This window comes from Acomys russatus, chromosome 21 (genome assembly GCF_903995435.1).
Source record: "Acomys russatus chromosome 21, mAcoRus1.1, whole genome shotgun sequence".
Lineage (NCBI taxonomy): Eukaryota > Metazoa > Chordata > Mammalia > Rodentia > Muridae > Acomys > Acomys russatus.
The window spans coordinates 27,626,765-27,650,815 of record NC_067157.1 but is presented as its reverse complement, the minus strand read 5'-3'; the positions used below and the strand labels follow the sequence as shown (position 1 = coordinate 27,650,815).

The 24,051-nt window shown below is 41.2% G+C and overlaps 1 protein-coding gene across 1 annotated transcript in view; it reads right to left on the bottom strand.

The window, feature by feature from the left end:
• Lama2 (laminin subunit alpha 2) overlaps positions 1-24,051 on the bottom strand; it is a 570,793-nt gene that overhangs the window by 106,308 nt on the left and 440,434 nt on the right. Inside the window, 4 exon segments of the mRNA XM_051164111.1 lie at positions 582-698; positions 8,600-8,810; positions 9,996-10,158; positions 14,840-14,951. Coding sequence (XP_051020068.1) covers positions 582-698; positions 8,600-8,810; positions 9,996-10,158; positions 14,840-14,951 — 603 coding nt within the window.

Below are 24,051 nucleotides of genomic sequence, written 5' to 3'. Positions count from 1 at the left end.
CCCAGTCACAGATACTTAGGTTTTTATCTTTAAAAAGAACCATTATTCTACTAGCAAAGAAGATAGAGAATAAGCGCTGTTATTTAATAGAAAAACATAGACCTTTATGAAGCTATTTTATGCTGGCAAGTCCCTTTTTTGGGTAAGGTTACTTCATAGCGACAAATGAACATGTAACAATCATTGGGATCTATTACATTATTTGTCCCTATTCCATCCCATCATGATGTCATAGGTTTGATTACATATTTTTGCTTCTCTTTTAACTCATGTCATATGAGATGATAGCAGATGATGAGCATTGGCCTAGGAATGAGGAATGACCTTGTTATCACAATAAAAAAAAAAGCACAGGCTTTGCATAAATGAGTATCCTAAAGGACAATTCTAGTAAGAGAGTAACATTAGGTTCTATATGCTGCCAAGAGGTGGGTGTGTCCACACCATTGAACTACAATAATATAGTCTCACAAAAAAGAAATGGCAGCTCTTGTTTCTGTTACCGAGTTCCACCGCCAGGGTATGAAAGAACTGTGCCGTTATCTTCTTTCTCTTTACTCCTCAGTGTATTCAATACTCACGACTATGACTGAGTTGATCTCATCTGCAAGTCGGTTGGCTTCATCAAGTATGTCATTGCCCTCCTTTAAGGTAATCTCTATTTGTCGTTTGCCACTCTCAATAGCCTCCTTCTTTTTCTGTGGCATGAGAAGAAAAAAGACATTACAACAGCACATGGTTAAAATCCTTCTCCATTGTGAGCTCTTAGTTCTCCTGAGCTGTCTGAACAAAAGGTTCACAAACAAAGGTATGATATTGACAGTTTGGCTAGATGACAATGCCACAACTTATCCAGTGAAATCTCTTAAGAATTCTTCAACATAGAACATATGCAGATTGTTTTCCCGTCCCACTGGAGAAAGTCATCCTGGCAAAGAAAAGACATGTGACAGTTGCTGGAAAATTAAAAGAACTCTAAAGCAAAATGGGACAACCATCTTAAGTACGTGTAAGCCCAGCAGTAGTGGGCCAGAACAAGTTGGAAATATGTATTGAGCTCCAGAATCTGTACCGAAATAGTTGTGTCATGAGCATAAACATACTCTTGGGAAATGTAAAATTCAAAAGGTGCAGCTTTTAAGGAAATCTAAGAATGCTTTTCAAGAAAAAGAAAGAAACTATTGCTTGAAATAATAAACCTAAGGGACTATTTCTTAAGGTGAGGCCAGACTGACTTCTCTGTGCAACTTATGGCTTGTCTCAAAGCTACATGAAACCCATTCCTGGCCTAGATGAGAAAAATCAATGGGAGAGAATTACTGCCAATGTCTTCGTGTGGAGTTTGATTTCGCCTGTTATTTTCTTTGTACTTCAAACTCATACATTCTTATTCCAATTATTCATATCCCAGTTCTTCTTCTCCCTACATGGTTAATGAAAACAAACTAAAATGTTGGTCTCTGGCCTTTATATGTTTTCACATAAAAAGTAGTGGTTGTTAATATTCACGTAGTTTTTCAAGATGTGCAGAGCTATAACCCTTTGGGTCTATGGGTCCTGTGCTCATCAGCTTGAAATGAGCAGAAAGTGAGTCCTGCATTGCTCTGGTCTGAACACTTGTGTCTCCATCAAGTCTCTATGCTGAATCTCAACACTCCAATGTGTTAGTATTGGGATGTAAGGCCCTTAGAAGGTGATGACAGCATGTGGCAAGAACCTCATAAATGGGGCCAGTGCTCCTGTGAAAGAGCCCCAAAGGAGTGTATTCACACTTCTACTTTGGAAGGACACAGTAAAGAGATCAGTCTGTGAGCCAACAGACAGGCTTTCAGCAGTCACCAGTCCTCCAGCACCTCCAGCACCTCACTATTGGATTGTCTACTCCTTCCCCTTGCACTGTATGCCATACATCTGTTTCAATTTTAAGCTAGACAACTCTGGTATTTTGTGATAGCAGCTGGAATGGACTAAGATGAGAACTGGTCTACCTCACGAACCGCAGACAGCATAGTGTAATTACACTTTTAGCACCGAGGGTCTGGGACTGGAGAGATGGCTCAGCAGTTAAAAGCACCTATTGGTCTTGTAGATGACTCAAGTTCAGTTCCCAGAAACAGCATAGTAGCTCACAGCCGTCTATAGCTACAGTTCTTATGATCTCCTTGGGCTCTGGCATGCCTGTGCTACACATACATACATTCAGTGACATACATACATACATACATACAAAACCACAAATTTTAAAGTGTAACTCTGATACACCTAGCCGGTCAAGCTGTGAAAGGACCATCTCTTCAGTTACAGAAGTCATTTCTCATTTGCCTGGAAGGAGTGCTGACTTTGCATCCCCTAATCTTACTACCCACCCCCTCACAGTTCTCCCAGCACATACCTGCTACCACACGCTCCTCAGCCCTCTAGCTTTGCGCCTCTTTCTATTTTCTGCTCAGGGCCACTTTCCTGGCTGTCCACCTGAAATGACACCTGTGTCCATCGTAACCGTTGTGGACATACTTGTACCAGGTAAAGCAACTGGACACCAGCCACATTCAGCAATGGCCTGCCTGAGGTGAATCCCAGCTTAATGAATTGAGCAAGCAATGGGGCCACCTAAAAATTGCACAGTTCCTCGCCACTCAAAGTGTGGTTCATTCCACAGCAGCCTGGGCCTGAACGGGAGCCTTGTTGCCTTGTTAGGAATCGTCTCTCTATTGTTTTGTTCTGGGAAGTACTGACTCAGAACAAGCATTGCAACAAGAACTTCTTTGAAATTAGATCACAAAGACTTGGCTTATAACTGCCGGGCAAGGAGAAATGCTGTGTGATTGTTATCCATTATATTGATGATTGTGTATTTAGTTCTCCCTAATCTGAATTATTGTCTCTGTGAGTGTGTGTGAATGTGTGTGCTTGCTTGTCAGTGTCGTGATTTATGTATGTAGGTGTGTAAGTGTGTCAATATATAAGTGTGATTGAGAGTGTGTGTGAGTGTATGTGAGTGAGGTGGATAAGTATGTCTGTGTGCATGAATATATATGGGTGTGAGTATGTGTGTGAGTGTGTTAAGGTATGAGTGTATGTGTGATTGTGAGCATGTGAGTGGTATGAATATGTGTGTGAGCATGTGAGTGAGTGTGTGAATGTGTATATGTGATTGTGAGTATGTGTAAGTATATGTAAGTGGTTTGAATATGTATGTAAGTGTGTATGTATGTATGTGTGGCAGTGTGTATGAATGTGTGAGTATCTGGTGATTGTGAGTGTGTGAATGTGCATCTGAGTGCTCTTGTGTGTGGTATATGTATATGCTTAGGTAGATAAGTGCATACCTACAAGTAGGTGTATGCACACACATACATGTGTTGATATCAGATGCCCTCCTCAGTCACTCTTTATCTTGCTTTTGTTCCAGGCTCTATCACTGAATACAGACAGAGCCCAAGGGTTTGTTATGATGAGTGGCTGAGGAGCTCCTGCCAGTCTCTGTACCTGTCTCTGGGCCACAGACACGGGTCGCTACATAAGGCCTTTGTATGAGTGCTGGAAGTCTGCACTCAGCTCCTCTGGCATGTGTTGGAGGTGCTTTATCAACCGAGTCACCCACTAAGGTTCTATTGAATTTGATTCTATGGAGTGTTCACCAATTATAAAGAGAAATGACTGCTTTTTAAAAAAATGTATAGATTGGTCTATCTTTTTAGTTTTATTTTTGGAGGTGTGTTCTAGGAAACACAGGCTAGTTAATGGACACCCAAGAAATAAACACATCACAGATACAGGGGCCACCGACAAGACACAGCCTACTGAACTGTGTATAGTGATGGACTGTGCATAAAATACATCATGAAGGATCATAATGCAGATTGCAGGTCACGCATATACAACCAGCCATTACTGTGCATGTTATCTCACATGTCCGGGCTTCCAACCATCTCATATACTTGCTAGTTGGTGCCATGAATATAGTCTTCACTACAGTGTGAATCCCATAGAAACCATCTCTCTAGTGCCTCTATGAACATCCCCGATGAATAGTTTTAAATGAGTGAAAGTGAAGCTTGAGGCTTGTGTTGTGACGCAGCTGATTGAGGCGTTCTAGAAGATTCGGTGGAGTGTTTGATTTGTCATCGCCTTTTTCTTAACAGCAAATGCAGAAGATGTTCCAGTGTCCCTAACTTCTAGCCACATCTTTGCTTCCAAGGGTCTGAATTTTTTTTCTTTTTCTTTTTCTTTTTTTTTTATGTAACAGTCATTCAGCCCCTAGCTCTTGTATAAAGTTATGTAAAGGTACAGTGCACACAGAAATTCAAAGTGCCCTCTTCATTGTGGCTTCTTTGTATTAATGCACTAAGGTCATTTAAAATATTATGCCAATGGGAGGAAGAGATATTTCCATGAATGTGTTAAGCAAAGAGCTAAATGTACTTTGGTTTTAATAAACTAGAGAAGGGGTGTTTAAAGTTCTAACCGGGTCAGTTTAGAAAGCCAACTGCAATGTAAGGGTCATTGTGCTCTTTATCACACTAAAGCAAATGATGGGCCAGAAAGGGAAAGAAGTTTTAAAGGGGGCTGCCTTTCAGATGAGATGACAGGCTCCAGCTTTGATACAAGGAACTATGGAGATCCGGAGCTCCAGGGAAAGCAGAGGAAGCACTGATTTGCATTATGACATCTTTTCTATTGATTAATGAAAGTATTTTTGTATTTGTGACCAACACCACTTAGGGTCTGAGGATACAATAAGATTGAAGATATATTTCTCACTACTACTCTGGAAAAGTATTATGGTATGGATCTTAAATGTTCAACTAAGGCCAACTGTATCACTAAATGCAAGAAAGTGAAACATTTAGTGGATGGTCTCTCTCTCTCTCTCTCTCCTCCCTTCTCTTTATCCTTCTTCCTTCCTTCCTGGCCACCATAAGGTGACCATCCTTCCTCTACTATAACCTTCCATGATGCTCTCGGTCTCACCTTAGACCACAAGCAATGGAGTGAGTGGGCCATGGAGAGAGATCTGTGATAGTCGGAACCTAAATAACTTTTTCCTCATCAATTCTTTATTTAGTAATTGCTCTGTTGAAGCAACCTTGAGATTAGTAACCCAGAAGGAAGAAATAAGCCAGTGTGTCATTTTAGGTAATCATGAGATTAGTGTTATAAAAATAAATAAAAAGGAATGGATAAAGATTGATGTAGGATGTAAGATACCTACGACAGGAAGCTCAGAGTGTTTACGAAACAAAAAAGGAAGGCCTGTAATGAGAGATGTAATTCTTTTCTTCTTTTTTCTTATTAATTTATTCAGATTACATCTCAATTGTTACCCCATCACTTGTATCCTCCTGTTCCTCCCTCCCTCCTGCTTTCGCCCTATTTCCCTCCCCTAGGTCTATGACTAAGGGGGACCTCTTCCCCCACTGTATGGTCATAGGCTATCAAGTCTCATCTTGGTAGCCTGCTTATTCTTTCTTTGAGTGCCACCAGGCCTCCCCACCGAGGGGAAGTAATTCTTTAAAATTAAGTTAGGGATGGGGTAGAGCTCATGAAGCCACACCCCTAAGGAAATATTGACAACTAATGGCTTCCCTGGGAGCAGAGAAAAATCAGTTTTCTTTAGGAATGCAATTTTCTTTAGGAATGGTAGGTTACTCTACTCCAGTGGATGCCCCATATCTATGCATATATTGGTGGCTCTAAGTGGACATGCTGGGTTAAAAAAGAGAGAGAGAGACACACATGAAGTTGGGATGGGAAAGTGGGTGTGTGTAGGAGAGAATGGGTGGTGAATTTGACAGAACACAATGTATACATTCATGAAACCCTAAAAATAGAAGGTGTGCCATAGGTATAATAGTTAACTCATTCTGCTTAGATATCAAAGCTCATTCTATTTCCACCTTCCCCTTCTAATTAATTAGCTCCTCATCCTCTCAGAGCCCCACTGGATGAACAGTGCCCTTCTCTTCTGCTGCTGTGTATCAGTTAGCTTTTCTAGGAACGTGCAAAGCCATCTCCCTGCCCACCTTTATGTTGCCTTTCTCGCCTCAGTCAAGTTCTAAGAGGAGCCGTTGGGGCAGAGGGTTCCGTGTGCATCCTTTGCCTTGCTTAATTGCTTATGTGATCTCTTTCAATTCATCAGTGCCCATGCCCTACCCTGTTTTCTCTCCATTGCTAGAAAGGCCTTTCTAATTCAGCCACCACCAGTACTCTGTGTGTGTGTCTGTCTATATGTGTGTCTATGTGTTTCTCTCAGTGTTTTTCTGTGTGTGTGTGTGTGTGTGTGTGTGTGTGTGTGTGTGTGTGTGTGTTTCTCTGTGTGTGTGTGTATGTACCTGTGTTTCTCTGTGGGTATGTATGTGTCTGTGTGTATGTGTACATGTGTATGTGTGTGTGTACATGTGTGTATATGTGTGTAAATGTGCATGTGAAGAACAGAAGACAACCTGTAGGAGTCAGTCCTCTCCTTCCACTCTTATGGAGCTCTGGGAACTAAGCTCAGTTCATCAGGCTTACAGGTAAGGGCTCTTACCCACTGAGCCATCTCATGGCCCCAGGAATTTTTAAAGGCTAGTCTGGCACCAGTCTTTGTAGCCCTACCAATTTAAATAACCCATACTTTGTTCATGATAACTTACTTAATTCACCTATTTTATCCATCAGGTATTTAAATAAGCCTTTAGTTAATCACAGCATATGAAATAAAGATACAAAAAAGATGACTTAGAACTCCAGGGTTGACCACATGGGCTCTCAGTATCTCCCAGGATTCCTGAGATGTGGGAGCTGCTGAAGGCTCCCTTCTGTGTGTCACCATAACTCTTCTTGAAAAAAACTCCTCAAATACTTATTATACTTTCCATGCAGGGGGATTGTAATTTCTTATACTTTTGCAAAAAATGGAGAGGTAAATCTGGGTAAGTTAGAGCACTGGGTATCGTTGAGCTGGGTGTGCCATATTGGAGGCCATGACAGGACAGCCTTAGCATTTCCTGCCTCTCCAGACAGTGCTTTCTCTTGGCTATAGCTAGTGTGTCTGTGGTCCCCAAATTGGTTAAGAGTAGACACTTGACTTATAACAAAAGTCCTCATCTTCAGTCTTCTACCACTGTGACAAGACTAAATCCCAGAAGAGGGAAAGTCTTCTCTAATTTTCTATTAATTTATTCTCCTTAGACCCAAAGGGAAACAGGCAAATAAAAGAACAAAAGCTAAAATGTGTGGTTGTTTAATTCTCTGTCAGTGACATTGAACAAACATTTTAGAGATCATGTGCAATGCTGGAGGATTGGGTGACTATGAAATCCCAAATTAGCAGAGCTGTGGGCTTTTAGTAGCATTCAGATCTTCTGGGAAACCAGCAGCTAGAGATGGGTTGTATATGGAGAGAAAGGCATTTAGACACCAATTGTGTACACTAAATACAGTCTCAGGGAACCTAAGCATCAACTATGTTACAATCAAGACAGAGGCTGGGCATGGTGGCACATGCCTTTAATCCCAGGACTTGGGAGGCAGAAGCAGGTGGATCACTGTGAGTTCAAGGCCAGCCTGGTCTACAAAGTGAGTCCAGGACAGCCAAGGCTAACACAGAGAAACCCTGTCTCAAAAAAAAAAAAAAAAAAAAAAAAAAAAAAAAGAGAGAGAGAGAGAGAGAGAGAGAGACAGAGACTGAAAACAATGGAAGGATGGAAGACGTGGGGGAAGGTAGGAAGGAGGGAGGGAGATGCTGAAAATAATCTATTTTTACTTTAAGCTTAGCAGCAGCACTCTGATAAATCATGACTTCTCTGTGAGGAAAAAGAGGGAAAATAAACCAGACTAATCTGTCACATCAGTCCCTTTGAAAATGTCATTGTCCACACATACATTCCAGAGAGGAAGGGAGTGCAGGTTCCAAAGCTCTGATCTCTCTCATTTCTTACAGGCTCAGCTTCCGCACAAGGAGAGGGAACTGCACTGGTTGCTGGCAACTGGGTGTCAGGACTCAGCTTGAGGATTAAGTTGAATTGCAAAACTGTATGAGACCGGGACTTAGCAGTCCTGTGTGTCTGTTCCCTTATAATGTACCCATTGTAGAGCTGGGGATGCATTGATACTGTCTGGATTTCTAGGTGGTAGCACATTTGCCATTGACAGGAAGATTGCGTGTCTCTCAGGGAAGGGCTTCTTCCATATCGTAATTATAAACTATCTATTGTTTGAGTGACCTAAGTGTGACTGACTCAATGGAAGATCACCATTAAGGACACATAGACAGACACAAATGGATAGACAGACAGACAGAGGACAGACAGACAGACATGCACATACACAGTCAGGCAGAGAGACAGACAAGCATGCACGCATGCACCCACGTACCCAGGAGCATGCACACATGCACACACACACACACACACACACACACACACACACGCGCGCGCGCGCGCACACACGCACACACTCACACACACACAATCACAGTTTTATGTCTTAGAAGGCCTTTTAGAGTTATAGTATTCACCTTTGTTAACATATCAACGTCAGTGTACTAGATTCTGGATGGGTCCAGTCAGCTCCCCATTCCCAAAACAGTGATGAAAAGGGCCTCAGTTCTTACCTCCAAAACGGTCATGTTTTTTTGGTTGGCAGCAGACAAGCGATTAGCATCGTGTGTTTTCTCTGTGGCTTCTCTCAGTAGGTCCCAAGCATCATCAAGCTTGCTCTTGTAAGCGGCCAGTTTCCCTTGGAGATCCTTTTCGGTTTCTTCATTTCGGGCTCTGGGTGCTCCAAACAGCTTTTTCACTCTCTTCAGAAGGCCTTCTGCTGCCCTGCAAACACCCCCGGCCCACATACACAAAATGGCATCACTGCTCATCATAAGGGCTTCCTTATATTAGCTATGTTACAACGAGATAGAAGTTAACATGAAAAGGTTAAAGATACATGAAAACATACCAATGGATACGCGATGCACCAGGTCAAGGTAAATTGGTATCTGATTGTGGCAGAAATTTTAATAAAAATTGGAAAAACACCTGTTAAATTTACTAGTAATCTTATATTTTTAATTTTTTAGGGGTCTCATGCCATGGTCATAGTGGGGCTGATGAAAGAAAAATTTGTTTCATTGTACATGCAAAAGCAAACTCATCAAAATGCCAGCTGTCCCATCACAATGCGACATGTTTGCTTAGTAATTGTAGAGAGAATGCTCACGTGTTTTGCCATGTTAACACATGCCATAATTTTGACTACTCTACTTTTTCTTACAACTCAGCAGTCTGGAAAGTCTTTGATGTAACCTAACAGAATTTTCTAAAATGATAAAATAATGATGGTCTTGAATGAGTGACTTTATTTATCATTTATCAAAGTAGGTAGTCATGTCCTCCTCCTCTTACTCTTCTTCTTCCTCCTTTCCCTTTTCTCTTTTTTCCTACTTTTCTTTTTCTTCTGCTCCCCCTTCCCCTCCCTTTTCCCCTCCCTCCTTTTCCTTCTACAAGACAGGGTTTTATATATACTAAGTTGGCCTTGGATTTGATATGTGGCCAAGGATGACCATGAACTTCAGATCCTCCTGTCTCTATCTCAGAGTGCTGGGATTGCAGATGTGTCCTCAAGTCCAGTTACAGTTCTGGGGATCAAAGTCAGCCACTGTGCATGTAAATCAAGCACCTACTAACCAAGTCACATCTCCAGACCTTTGCGCTTATTGATTGATCAAACATTTCTATACTAGTAGTTAACAAAGAAGCCCATTGGTTTAGTTATAAAAGATAACAGTCCAACCAAAAGTGCTCTTACTTATTATCCTATATATAGACAGAACATGCTTTTAACTGATTTTTAAAGCAAAGTAGGTAGAACCTAATGAAGACATGAAAAATAAATAAGCAACAAACATCCCCAGAGAAGAAAGCTGTGTCCTGATCACCTGTGGGATAGAAACTTAGGGAACTCTTAGTAACGCCATTCAATCAATCACATGAAAAGCCCCCAGGACATCTACTCACACCAGCTCATCCTCAGCAACTTCCTTCTGCATTTGAAGATCTTTACTTCTGAGTTCGTTCAGCATCTGATCGATCTCCTTCTGAAGCTCTTGCAGGTTTCTCTCCGCAGTCTTGTCTTGACTTCCTAATGTTTCATTTAGTTGTACAGCTTTTTCGTTTACAGCTGTGGGGGTGCGGACGGAGGGGTGTGTGAGGGGTTGAGACAAATTTTGTAAACTAAGTAACAAGAATGTCACCTGCAAAACTGGCACTCAACATCTGGTCTTCTTGCCATCTCTAGGGTTATCCTACCAAAAACCAGAGGCAGGTCCCATGACAGGCAGCAACGAAGAGGGAAATGTGACACAGTTCTCCATGCTAAACTTTTTTTGAGGAACATAGTAATTAAAGTATTGTGCATCTAGCCTCAAATGGAGGGCATAGAAAGAATAGAGTTAGACAATCTTCAGGTAAGGGTTAAAAACAGACACGCATGGTTTAACACCCTGACACTGAACGCACAAGACCTTTTGCATTGTTGACCAGTCATATCCAGTTTTAGAATCCTGGGAATGGAAACACTATTGTTTGTGAGTTCACTGAACACAGACCAGCCCTTGCATTTCTACAACTGTCTCAGCTTCAAGTTTTAAAAGAGGGAAAGGGCTCTCTCTGGTCTAGGGAGGAGAGAAACAGATCGGGCTGGAAAGATGCCTTCGGCAGTCAAGTTCATCCCAGGAGTCTGTGCTTACTATGCAGCAAATGGAGTTTCTAGCTGTTCTCTTTGGGTTATTAGGATTCTCCAGGTGCCTCAAGTACTCTACGAGTGATGTCTGTTCTGCCAAGAAACTGCTTGATGGGTTGGTGTTCTGGGCAAGATTTCATTTGGAAAGAGTAGTCTCTGTCAAATAAAAGTTTAAAAACTTGGTGAATTGAAACACTTACATGGCTCAATCATTCATTTTAGCCTCACGCTCTCTGAAGAGTGTTCTATGGGACATTAATTTGGTGAGTTGAAGGGAGATATTTTCTCAAGCTCTTTGTCTGTAGAATATATATTTCCACAATGTTACCCATGAAAACCCACAGAGTGAAGACTGTGACCTGCCCATGGGGTATTTTCTAACAGTTAGAGGTGTATCTGAAGACCTCTCTTACAATGTAATACATTTTGAACTTTCTTTATTAGAGAGATTTTTCAGATTTGCAATGGGCAGAGCTCCCAAATCTGCTCCATACAGCAGCCAGGGTGGGCTTTGAATAAATGCCTCTCAAGTGTGGCACCCCATGCAGTAGCAGCAGGACAAGCCTGGAGCTCCCTGTCCTCCAGAAATATAGATTCCTAGGCCCTACAGATTGACTGAGGCAAAAAGTCTGGGAGTCAGGTATCTGGAATATGGTGTTTGACTGAGTCTTCAAGAGGCTACTGATGCTTGCTGTGGTTTGAAGATCACTGAAGCTGAGCTTGTCTCATCCACTCTTTCTAAATCAATCCCTTTCTTGATAACTGTGTTTGGTTAGAAAGTTGCTGCAACCAACGCTTGTTCCTGAATTGTCATAGCTAAGGACAGAATGTATATTGTCCTTCCAGAATCGTAATGCAAAATTTAAAGATGGGACTTCTGGGATCTTACCATTTCCTTAAATCTGTTCTCAAAGATACATCTCTTCAGAGAAGAATTTGGTAGGAAAAGAGGGACCAGAGAGAGAAAGTGAGGAAGCACAGACCTCAATTGCATCCTTTGGAGAGCATATGTCACTTCCTATCAATTAAAGTGGCATATGGAAAGCTAAGGAAATTAATGGGGCACCCAAAAATGCCCGTAAGAAAATAACAAGGGGCTGGGAACAGAGATCAGGGGTAGAAAATTGCCCAGCATGCACTAGGCCCTCAACTCATTCCCCAGCAATGAGAAAGAAAGTTGGGCAGAGAAGGTTTTATCCTTCTACTGCTTGCATAGATGGCATCAGATTTTAAACTAAAGATCAACAGGTTAATTAACCCTTTATTCCCAGTTTCCTAGTGTCCCTTTCAATATATTCCCTACAGAGTTGAAAATAATTGTAAAACATGTTACTTGAATTGACTTTACTTATTCCAATACTTGTTTCAGAAGAGGGTTTTTACAGTAGTTAAAGCATTTTAAAGACAAGATAAAAATCAACATAAAAAGAGATAAGAGAAAAAGAAAAAATGAGAATGGGGGAAACGTTTCTGGACAGAAAGGCATATCATACTGTTTCCTCTGAATATCTTTAATCAGCTTCAAATCGTGAAAGCAGCTGACGCACAGCCGAGAATAGACGGGCCTTTCTTAGAGAAGTAGGTAGCACCCGTAAAACAAAATAAACCAGCTCCCTGCAGGAAGCAAATATGTTCTCCATATTAAATGTAAAAAAAAAAAAAAAAAACCTTTCAGGAGTAAGTTTGTCAAGAATGAAATTTGTTAGTCTGTCCTGAGAAACAGACAAGGAAGATGTGTAGTATTAATTTAACCTGCCATAAGTCAAGACATAAACACTAATGGGGTTGATCTCTGTCCTCCATTAATTCTAACTCAGGGAATAAAATGTAGTTCACGCATGATCTGGTCAAGAGTCATGGCCTAGTAGACATACAATTACAGTAGATATAAAAATACACCGAGGTTGGAGAGATGCTGACTATCTATGAAGAGGCCATGCCTCAAAATGGATGACATTATTATAGATGAGGATTTAATCTATCTAAACAAAAGTGAAACAGACCAATGCCAGGCTGTAGCACTCATTTTTTCCCACAGCAATTTTACTGCCACTAATAAAATACAGAAGTACCTCTGATTAGGCCATTGCTGAAGTTTCAGTGCAGGGGAAAAAGTGTGACTATGTAGTATGACCTATTTAATCTTTAGGAACTTCCTTTCCGTCTTTACCTTCCTGGCTCTGTATTGTCTTCCCTCCTCATCTCTTTTTCCTTTCTCTCCTCTTCCTTAAACTGTTAAGTGTGTTGTAGCACATCCCCTGGAACATCTCAGGCAGAATCTAGCATATTTCTGGTATAGCATATGCAAATTTGAACTTTTACTTAATTGTAAGAATTGCATTAATTCCACCAAATAGTGTCTGCTGGCAGAAGTGAGCCGTGATCTGATTTCCTCAGATACAGCTTTCCCACATGACACCTTACATGAATTTGAGAATGGTGCATTAGCTGAACAGATGCATGTATTCAGATCATCTGACTAAAGCATAACGCAGAGAATGAGAGCTATCTCTGGTGACGGGCAATGCTTTTTCACCTGGTGTACAGACCCACAGATGTGGTTGCGTATTATCTTTACACTGGTCCTAATGGTGACGTCGTGTTGTATACAAACTCTAAGATGGTACCCAGAAAAACGAACAAACAAGCAAACAAACAAACAAAATGCCTATGTTGACCAAACCAGCAGCTACATCTCTCTCTGTGGAATGGGGGCGAAGGACTTATTGCAAAGATTGCAAAGAAGAAAGTACGCTGTGATGAACCTGGTGCCCACTAAGCCACATTAACCTTGTTTGCAAACAAACTGCTATTTTAAAAAATATTTATTTTATTTCATTTACATGTTCCTTGAGTGTTTGTTTATATGTATACCCTGTGTTTGCAGGTACTGTTCCAAGACAGCAGAGGGCACTGCATCTCTGGACCTGGAGCTTCAGGACGTTTTTGAGCTGCTTGATATAAGTGCTGAGAATCTAATCTGAGTCTTGTACAAGAACACCAAGGACTGACCCATAAGGCAAAGCTAAAATGATTAAAATGAGTCTCCAGGAGGCTGTTGGGTGTTGAGTGTTTAAGACTTCAGACAGAAGATGGGGAAAGTTACCTCCAGAGATCCTCACGGCTAGAGGAGAGTGGCTCTCTGTCACACACTTGTTGTTTAGGGGCATTTTCAAACAGCACCAGTGGAAGATAACGCCGGGGAGAACACAACAGTAGCATGGACCAGAGCGTGCAACACTGGGAGTTAACTGAGATATTTTGCTGGAGGAAGTAACTTGTTCTGTTTCAGAGAATTGATGCTGGCCCACCAGTCAGGATTTACCTTGAAGTTTAGCTCACATCCCCTGTATTCTTCTATAGTATGAAGCAATATAGCAAAATTCCACAGTGTCGTAGAACAGTAAAGATGTTTAACATTTTAAAGACAAAAAAAAAAAAAAAAAAAAAAAAAAAAAAAAAAAGCCACTCTTTGACCCTTCTGAGCATGCATGAATATTTAATGTTTATTTAAAGAGACAAGAGCTCAGGGTTTCTTAGTCTGGGCTTTTGCCCAAAGAAGTGGCTTCCACTTTAATTCTCAGTCACACTAGGAGATGCCAAGAACTAATTCCTAGGGAACTGTGGACTGAGCGCCACGGAGCCTCTGCTGAACCTGTGGAGCCAAATGCCAAGCAACAGATGTTCTTTCACAACCCACACCAAGTACTTGAAGGACCATTTGAGGAACGAAAGAGCGGTGCTCACGTACCAAATGGAATGATGAAAATAACTTTTTAAAAGGGAAGGTTAACAAAGTTTAAATGGCTCTGATTAAAAAAAATAGCAAAGCAAAGGTCTTTCAATGAGTCATGTGAACATTCTTGAATTTACTCCTCTTCTACACCCACAATCATTCGGCTTCACCAACGGCCATTGCTCACTTAATGCTGTAGGCTGTAGATTTCGGCTAATCCTGACCCTGAATATTTCAACCGAAATATTTTTAAATCTCTGACTTGAATTTAGAAATGACACCTCCTTGCAGGCAGGCAGAATTCCAGTCCCAGGCAATCCCTTCTTTTAATTGTTTTTTTCTTTAAGAGAAAAAATAAAAGTTAAAATATGATTTTTTGAATACCTTCAGCATCCCGGACAAGCTCTTTAATGAATTCCTCTAAGGATTTTGCTCTTGTGTTGGTCCTCTCAGCATCTTGTCCTGTTTGCTCGCCATCTGCTGTCACTTTGGTTGCCTAATGATCCAAATTTAGGGAAAGCATAATTAATAGGGATGGTGAAGTTGGAGCTAAGCCCCCTCTAGCTACATTTTCTTTCAAATTTTACTTTGAGCCAAAGGCAATCAATGAATTATTGATTAGATGTACTGTCAATGACACCCTGTGCTCAAGTGTACAATTAAACTTTATTACTTTTTCCATTAAGTGGAAATCAGAAGCTGTATTTGGTCCTATTAAAGTCTCTGCTATGTGTGGTGACACAAACGCGTTAAAACAATTATTTTGAAGTATCTTTAAGAATCTAATGCCAAAAGTCTTTAATGGGATTTGCAGCCTCCACGTGCTGAAGTTTTGTCTGTTTTTGTTTTCTAAAACCATGTGACGCACAGGAAGGACTTCTTGAGGGAGGAACTGGCCGTCTGTCTCAATAAGCTTGATTCTATGGATTCAGTATAGATCAATATGGTAAGAAATCATGGGGGTGGGGAGTTGTCCGCTGTTCAGTGGTAAATGCCTGTTTTGCAACATGCCAACGATGCCAGTAAAACATGAAAGCAGGATTAATGCTTGCTTTCACATATGACATCACCAGAAATAGGGTTGCTAATCACAGAGTCATACAGTATGGTCAACAGAATTAAACAGAAGCTCCCAAACAGCTCTCCTTCCAACACGTAGCCTAAAATATACTGGCCTTTGTTCACATGGGAAATGCCTTTGATGTCATGGGATGGATTTGAAGTGTTCAAGGCAGACATAGCATGTCAAATACAGAGTGGATGATGCTGAATATTTCTTTAACAAGACACAAGGTTTTGAGCACAATGGCATGGGGACAAGCTCTTTTTCTCTATCTAATAGGACCTCTCTTTTGTTCAAAAGATGCTAGTAATCTAGCTACTGACTGTTGGGGATGGGCTACATGGCTAGTGTTCAGCCATCTTGTCAGAACCTAGGTTCCTATTTCTCCAGAAGTCTGCCATTCGCCAGAAACTAGCTGACCTTGTCGTAGATCAGCAGTTAGACACCTGTTATGGTTTATTGTGGGGGCTGGTCATTCCAGACCCCCGAGCTGCTCCTTTTCCGGTGGAACTACTGATAAGATCAGATTAAAGGCCAGCTGCCTGCAAGCAGCAGTTCCGGGAGCTTTTTCCTGACTAACCAGATCCTTCACGACTTTCCTGGAATTTCTCTCCTGCAATTAGCAGCTGTAAAGAAGATACCTACCTGCTGGAGCATCCCAGAGTTAGGTATCCATAGCAACCCTTGCTTATGCAAATACCCATGCCTCTGTGCCTATATAAACTCTGTAAAAATTTCAATAAATGGGGTTTGATCAGAATGCAGACTTGCCCCCTTCTTCGTGTCTAGTGTTCTGTCTCCATACAGGAAAATTCTCCTCCTGAGCGTTAGTCGAACCCTGGCAGGCCGCGGCAACTGACATTGAGCCAACCCAAGTGTGCCCCTGTGTGATAGTCCACGGTGTTCATGTTTGCATGGTTTTAGCACTCTACAGCAGTGGTACTCAACCTGTGGGTCACGACCCTTTGTGAAGTGGGCTAAATGAGCTCTCTGAGGGTTAAAGCAATTTTTTCACAGGATCTCCTAAGACAATCCTGAATATCATATATTTACATTAGGATTTAAGAGTAGCAAAATTACAGTTATAAAGTAGCAACGAAAATAATTTTATGGTTAGGGGGGTCACCACAACAAGAGGAATTGTATTAAGGGGTCACAGCAGTAGGAACATTGACTCTTGTACCAGAGTGCCTTCATTTTAGGAATGACCAGAGAATTAATATTTTTTATATTTTTTTAAATTTTTATTTATTTATTTATATTTTGGGGGTCTTTTTGAGACATGGTTTATCTTTGTAGTCTTGGCTGTCCTGGACTCCCTTTGAGGACTAGATTGTCTATGAATTCAGAGATCTGCTTGCCTCTGACTCCCTGAGGCTGGGATTACAGGCATGTGCGACCCCACTGGGATCTTTCTCTCTCTCTTTCTATGTATATATTATTATATAATATATAACATATATAATATATATGATATATAATATATGATATATAATATGTATATATGTATGTACGTATATTTGCAAGTGGGTTTTAAACAGCAAATGTTTGCTTGGCCAGCACAAAACATGACAAAAGATGCCACAAGAATTGCTCTATATTTTGTCCCTCCAACTCTCCCTCTGGCTCTCCTCCCCAAGCCCCACCCTAGGAGGGGGCAGCAACAGGTTTAATTCATGGTGGAATCTGAAATTCAACTACTGTTACTTGCCAGTTTTTAAATTTGCAAGTGTTAACATCACAAGGATAAAAAGGGAAGAATCCATCAGAACCACTTAAAACTCCTGTTTGTATCAGGCAGCAATGACCCAGAGGATGCTAACAAATGTACTCAACTCTTTGATTTATTCTTCTGAAATATTAATAATTGGGGGGGTTGTTTTCCTTGTGGATTTTGAACAATTATTTTTGGAAGCCAGCTATGCACAAAATTTCTAAGTATCTCAATTACCTGCTTCCATAGTAACTGTTATAAGTGTGTCCAGTGATTCTTTCAAATAAAGTCTCTGTAGCTATTTATAGTCAAGGCTTAGATAGGTCAAGTAACTTTACACATGCACACGCAACACAAACACATCCTTGCACACACACACATTTATTTAATGTTACTTTTTATTGCTAACTAAAGTAAACTATTTAAGATATCGACAACCTGAAATTAACTTTCTGTAGTCTAAACTGTATCCTGATTCTACATTCCACTGTCACTCCTATGTTTACATGTCATTGGACACCATAATAGAATCGATCTGTAATATAGCCATCCTATAATAACTTATGAATAAATGAATCCACCACATCCAGGATATTCTACTATACAAAAATATATTGTTGGACTTACAGTTTACTTTTTTGCCTTAACAACGCCGTTTCTATATTACCAATATAGTCACACAATCATGTGCGGTAATCCTGAAGAATTTAATACAGCTATTCCTTAAAAATGTTAGCCAGCATACTCTCTCTCGTATTTAGATGACCAAGAACCTATCCATTGTGTTCCTTTTCTGACTTGCAGCGTTTATGGGGTATTATGTAAGAGACTTCATTATGCCAGCATTCCAGCGTCACACTTGGACTAGAAACATATTTGCAAAATCATCACTAAGGCCTCGTGAAATGAATCCTCCTGGCTCCCTTTCAGTGCATCACATAAGCCAAGCATTTCTCTTCTTTGTAGCCCCTTGTTTCTTACTGTCTCTTCCCTGGAATGAGCTTCACCTTAATACTCTCAGAGCCTTGACCTTCATTTATCCTCCCCTCTCATTTTCCTCTTCTTAGCACAGCTATTGACAAGGTTCTTAACTTGGTCTACACATTCAGTGCAGACAAATGTTTCCTCCATGGCACAGCATATTTTAGAATCACGTTTATTATAACAAATAAATAGCTGACTTGTCTACTTCGTGGCTTCTGTCCTCTAAAATGTAAGCAGTATGAGGGCAGATTTTGGTCTGTTGTGTTCATCTTCTTGTATGTCTCTTTGGTATGGTGCCTAACTTAATATAGTCCCTGAATGTGGCTTAATAGACAATTTTCCTTACAAAACATGTTGGTGTTGTTAGACAATTTCCCGTATCTGTCTAATTTCTACTTTTGGGTGCTAGGATTCTGTCTCGCTTCGTTTATTCCTGAGCAAACCAGTCATGGTCTCTGGCAAACTGGATGAGGTCTAAAATGTTGGATCATGGGCTGATATAAAAACGATGAGGCCAGCCACCCTCCTGAAGTGCTAAAGCCTACTGGAGGAGTCCCAATGTCATTCAGACTGACCATATGCCTGGTGCTATGCTTGCCAGGGAGTGTGGATGGCAGAACAGGTTTCTGGGCATTTCTCATAGCTCACATGAGGCTGCTACTTATAAACTGCAGCTGAGGACTTGGCAGGAGAGCCAGGCAAGAGGACCTCCATTCGCAGGGCTACCACAGTCTATCTCCTGGCCTCTCGGTAACTCAAAGTTATGATGACACATGAGACTCCAGGATGGAGAACCAGGGTGGATATGTGGCGTCCTCAACCCCAGTTTAGGGCTTATTAGGATGAATCTCTTTGGCATATACAATACCTTCTTCTTCCCGGCACCAAGACACTCACTGGGTTGGGTGGATTAACATGCCAAAGGACAGGTTATACAGATAGCCTGTGCCAGACCCTGTATTCTGTGCAGGCTTACAAGAGCTTACAAACACTTCCATCCCAACTACCTTCCTTCTGTGAGAGATACATCAGAACATGGGTCCCCTTTCTACGAAATGGAAGTGAAATATGGGGAGCTTAACTGGTCTAACTTAAAGCAACATATAGGGAACTGAGGTGGGGTGCGGCGGGACCCACAGATTTATTGTCTTTGATCTTTTCTGTCTGCGCCTAGGGTTATTGCATATCTAGCTAATATCCAGGTGTATATGAAAAATATACGAAAAGGCAAAGCAACCAAAGTAGGAAGAGGCCATGGTTGTACATTAAGTGTACTTATAAGCGTTTGATAAATTAACACACTTCAAAGTCCACATCAGAACATCACCTGGATATAGATATTTTAAATCGTGTCCCACTATACTAAAGCCAAGTCAGCATCTGGTCAGAATGACCCCATAAGGAAAGTCTTCTACAAATGCTCTGTCACCTAGAGCAGTGGACACTGGCAGAGGTATCACTTGGGATCATCTCTGTCTCTGAGCACTAGGAGTGTGTCTTGCCTTCATTTATTCCTGGGTGCTGGCATCATCATTCCTACCAGATAAACTGCAGGAGCGAAACTCACACAGAACAAGCTCACCAGGTCGGGCTGTTGGCACCACTAGTGGTGATGGATGCTAAATACTGGCTGATAGGAGTTGCCTGCTGGATTCAGTCTGGGTGTTCCTCTGTTTTTGGGAAATTGTCATTCATACCCCTTAGTCATCCTCCATCTTTCCAGCTGCCTTATCCTTTGGCTATTTGGCTAATGCCTTTTACTCATTGTATTATAATTACGCAATCTCGCTTTTGTCCTCTTTTGATTCTCTTGCTTCTGTATCCCCTGCCCGTACACTGCAATCTTTCCAGTGTTTCCTTTATAAAAATGCCTTATGCACCAACACATTTCTTTACCTTTGATTATCTTTTGAAAATATTAGGCTCCCTCAACTACATTATTTTTCCCCCCGGTTTTTGGTTTTTGTTGGTTTATTTTAGAGTATTTATATACAGACAGCATGCCTGGCCACTATGCAGACATTAATTTTCTTCTGAGTAGTTTGCTTCCCTGCGGTAGTTCGAGCAGGGTCTTGCTATGCTCCTTAAAAGCTGCACATAATTTTCTTGGTTGGATATAAGTAGCGCCTTTCATTACAGGTTTCTGTGTGTTAAAATAAGAATCTAATGGAGCAAATCTAACCACCTAATAGGCAGCATTGCTGAAATGCCATCCACCTATGCATCTGCAGACTCATATGGGTTCTTGCTATAATTAAATTTCAGATTTAATCATTTACGTGATATTTTCAAGGGTCATCTTCAGTCACTACCTGTGCTGTACATCTAAGTGTCAGTGACTCATTCCCAAGGCAAGCTGTTGGACCAACATCACACAAGGAAAGAGACAGGAAGCTGCCACCCGGCCCTGTGAAGTGATGAGGGCGGCATTTCTAAGGGTACGCCTTTCTAAATATGTCCTGTTGTCAGTTTTCGAAGGTGTAAATCCACCAACATGGTTTGCTACACGTCCTCCACTCCCTTAAAAACACAGGAGGAAAAAGTAAAAGGCAGTGCTAGAAACTTGAACTTTTGAACACTGCTGGCTTAAATGTTGAGAAAACTAGTCCCTGATACTCTGTAAGCTCTTCCTCTTCATTAAGCTTGATTCTCAACAGACAGTAGAAGACAAAGCCAACGAAGCTAAAATTTTATACTCAGGCTGTTTACAGCACTGTCTTCTTTGTTTTGTTTTGTTTTGTTTTTGTTTTTTGTTTTTTGTTTTTGTTTTGTTTTTGTTTTTCCTGACAGGGTTTCTCTGTGTAGCCTTGGCTATCCTGGACTCACTTTGTAGACCAGGCTGGCCTCGAACTCACAGCGATCTGCCTGCCTCTGCCTCCTAAGTGCTGGGATTAAAGGCGTGTGCTATCACCACCTGGCCAGCACTGTCTTCTTACAGATTATAAAAGATGTGGGAAGCAGTTATTAAAGAAAGTAACTTAATATAAGTGTTGCCTCATTTTAATACAGTTTTAAAGAAAGTTGGTGCTGATTTTGAACCTGTCTACATGTCTGTAGCTGCTCTAACACTGATCTTTTTAGCCAGGAATATCAAGAAAATAGATTTCTCTTTTTAAAATGAGAGCAAAATATGTAAGTGCTTCAAGGTAAAAGGGCAGGTGTCTATGCATAGGGAAAGTGCGTGTATCTTTAGGTGTTGGAGGAATGGAAACTTTAGCTGAGAGGCAACTCTGGGAGCATAGTGGATATCAACATTAGCTGATGTCAGAATCATCTGGCACACTCATGAGAATCCCAGTGCTCAGACTGGACCTCGAGCCAACAGCAATGTGATTACAGTGGGCCCCAGTCCAGGTAAATCCCACGAGGAGAAGAGGAAATCATGGTCATTGCATGGATCAGGCTGGTCCAATCACAGGACTCCTTGCTTGGGCAGTGTCTGTGTAGCCTACTATTGGATACTCGAGTCCTCTATCCCTCTGCTTATGGTTTCATGTTTCTACACACGTTTGGATTTTCAAGCACTGTGATGACCTACAAACTGTTAGTTACAATAACTAAAAGGATTTGATTCCTACATGAAACAGGGTACTGTGGAAGAGGTCTTGGAAGGGTAAAATGCTAAGTAGAAACTAAGAAAACTGGAATAAAGTTATGTTTCTTTCAAACAGCCCATCAGATATACCATTGCAACATAAGACAGTAAGGAAATCTTATGCACTATTTTTATAATTTCTGAAAAATCTAAAAAAGCATATAAAACATAAGATTAATTTTATGGATTAGCATTGAAATTAAGTACAAATGGATAAGTGTAAAATGAAAAACTAGAATGTTCATAGAAGATAAGACAAGAGAAAAAATAGACATCCTTGGGTGATGGTGATGACTTCTGGGCTAAAATGCCAAATATACATCCATGGGAACAAATAAACAAACAAACAAACAAAAAAACCAAGCCAGACTACATTAGAACAAAAAACTCCTGCACCTTTAAGAAAAAGTAAGCCATAGAATAAAAAGCTATTACTCACAATATACAAGAACCTTTAAAACTCAACAAAAAGGCAGGTTGGGGAGATGGCTAAGTGGGTAAGGTGCCTACCACTCTGCCATGAAGATCTGGCAGCATCCCCAGCATCCATGTAAAAAGCTGTACAAGATATCCTGCCTCTGGAATGGCCCTAATCTCCAAAATCTAACAGTACCAACATCCAGAAGGAATGGCTGGAACAGGGCAGAAACTCCATCTAATGCTGCTGGGAATGCAAACTATTATACCCAGTTCAGAAGACATGGGGACTGTCTTCCACAACTAAACATACGCATAGAAAAAAATGCTCCAGCAATTGTGCTCCTTGATGTTTACTCAAATGAATTGAAAACTACATCTACACAAAAACCCGAATGGGAAATCTATAGTCAATTTCTTCACAATATTAAAATTTGTGAGCAATCAAGACTTCCCTCATTGATACATAGATAAATCAACTGTGATGTGTGAAGACAGTAGACCATTACTCAGAACTAAGAAGTAATGAGCTACCAAGCCATGAGAGGGTGGAGAGAACCCTTAGGTGTGCATAAATCAGGGAAAATGTCCATCTGAAAGTGCTGCATTCTGTTTCCAATTACATGGCATCCGGGCTAGGATGACACTTAGTGGGTGTGATGGTGAAGGTATTCTGTAGTATATGTGTGATCATGTTGGATATTGGGTATTCTATGTTCGCACGCAATGTGCAATGGCAGGAGCGAGTGGTGAAGCAGGTTACAGGCTTTGGCTAATCATCACGTCCACTGGAGCGTCACAGAGAATGACAAATGCCCCATTCTGATTGGACAGGTGAACAATGGGGTGGTTATGAGTGTGGGAGGGCTGAAGGTGTGGAGATGCTCAGCACTATCCATTCCAGTGTGCCTTGTGACTTTCACTGTTCTTACAAGGCTTCTAAAACTACACAAATCAAGCCTGCTGAAAAGAATAAAGGGTGTGTGCTGAGACACAAGAGAGATCTGGCACTTGTGGTGACATAGTCCCGTGTTTCTCCACTGAGTTCATCAGGCCACAGAGCTTCACTGGCGTGTTTATCTGCACGTCTGCCACACTACCTGAGACAGTGGGACCCAGCAGTCAGCCGCTGAGTGAGTGCAACAACACTGCCTGTTTCATGGGCATTTTCCCAATTCCTCCTTACCTGATTAAACAGTTCCAGTTTTAAGCATTTCTCGGGCGTATTTTTGTTCATTTGTTTCATGCTTTAGTATGCATTTGCAGGCAGTTACATCATCTAACACGCATGCGTGCGCGCACACACACACACACACACACACACACACACACACACACACACACACACACGACTAAGAGCTCCAACAGGATAAGGGGGAGGCTCATTAATTTTTTTTTTCTGCCAGCTCTTAACCTGGGCTTCGGATGGGTTAGAAAACAGATGGAAATGAGTTGAATTGAACTGAGTTTAGCAAGACTTCCTTAAACTCCCCCGTTTGATAATATTCATGTAACAAGTCAAAAGTTACTCATTAAGTTAAACCAGTATTGTAAGTTTTACTACCCAAAGCTCTGCTGTGTCTGCAACATTTTGTGTGAGTGGGCTAGTCTTTGGAAAGGAGTTTCTAGTGTGATTTGGAACCCTATGAGTGTTGTTTAGCAACATGTACTTAGAAGTTGCTCGATTTTCCTGTGGAAGTTTCCCTCGTGCACTAGCGGTGCGGAACAGAAAGGGCTGGTGGGAACCTGGACCCGGTCCTGCCCAGGACTCTGGGCTTTTAGCAGGTTGTACGGCCACTGTTGTTTTAGTCCCCTGCTAAGCC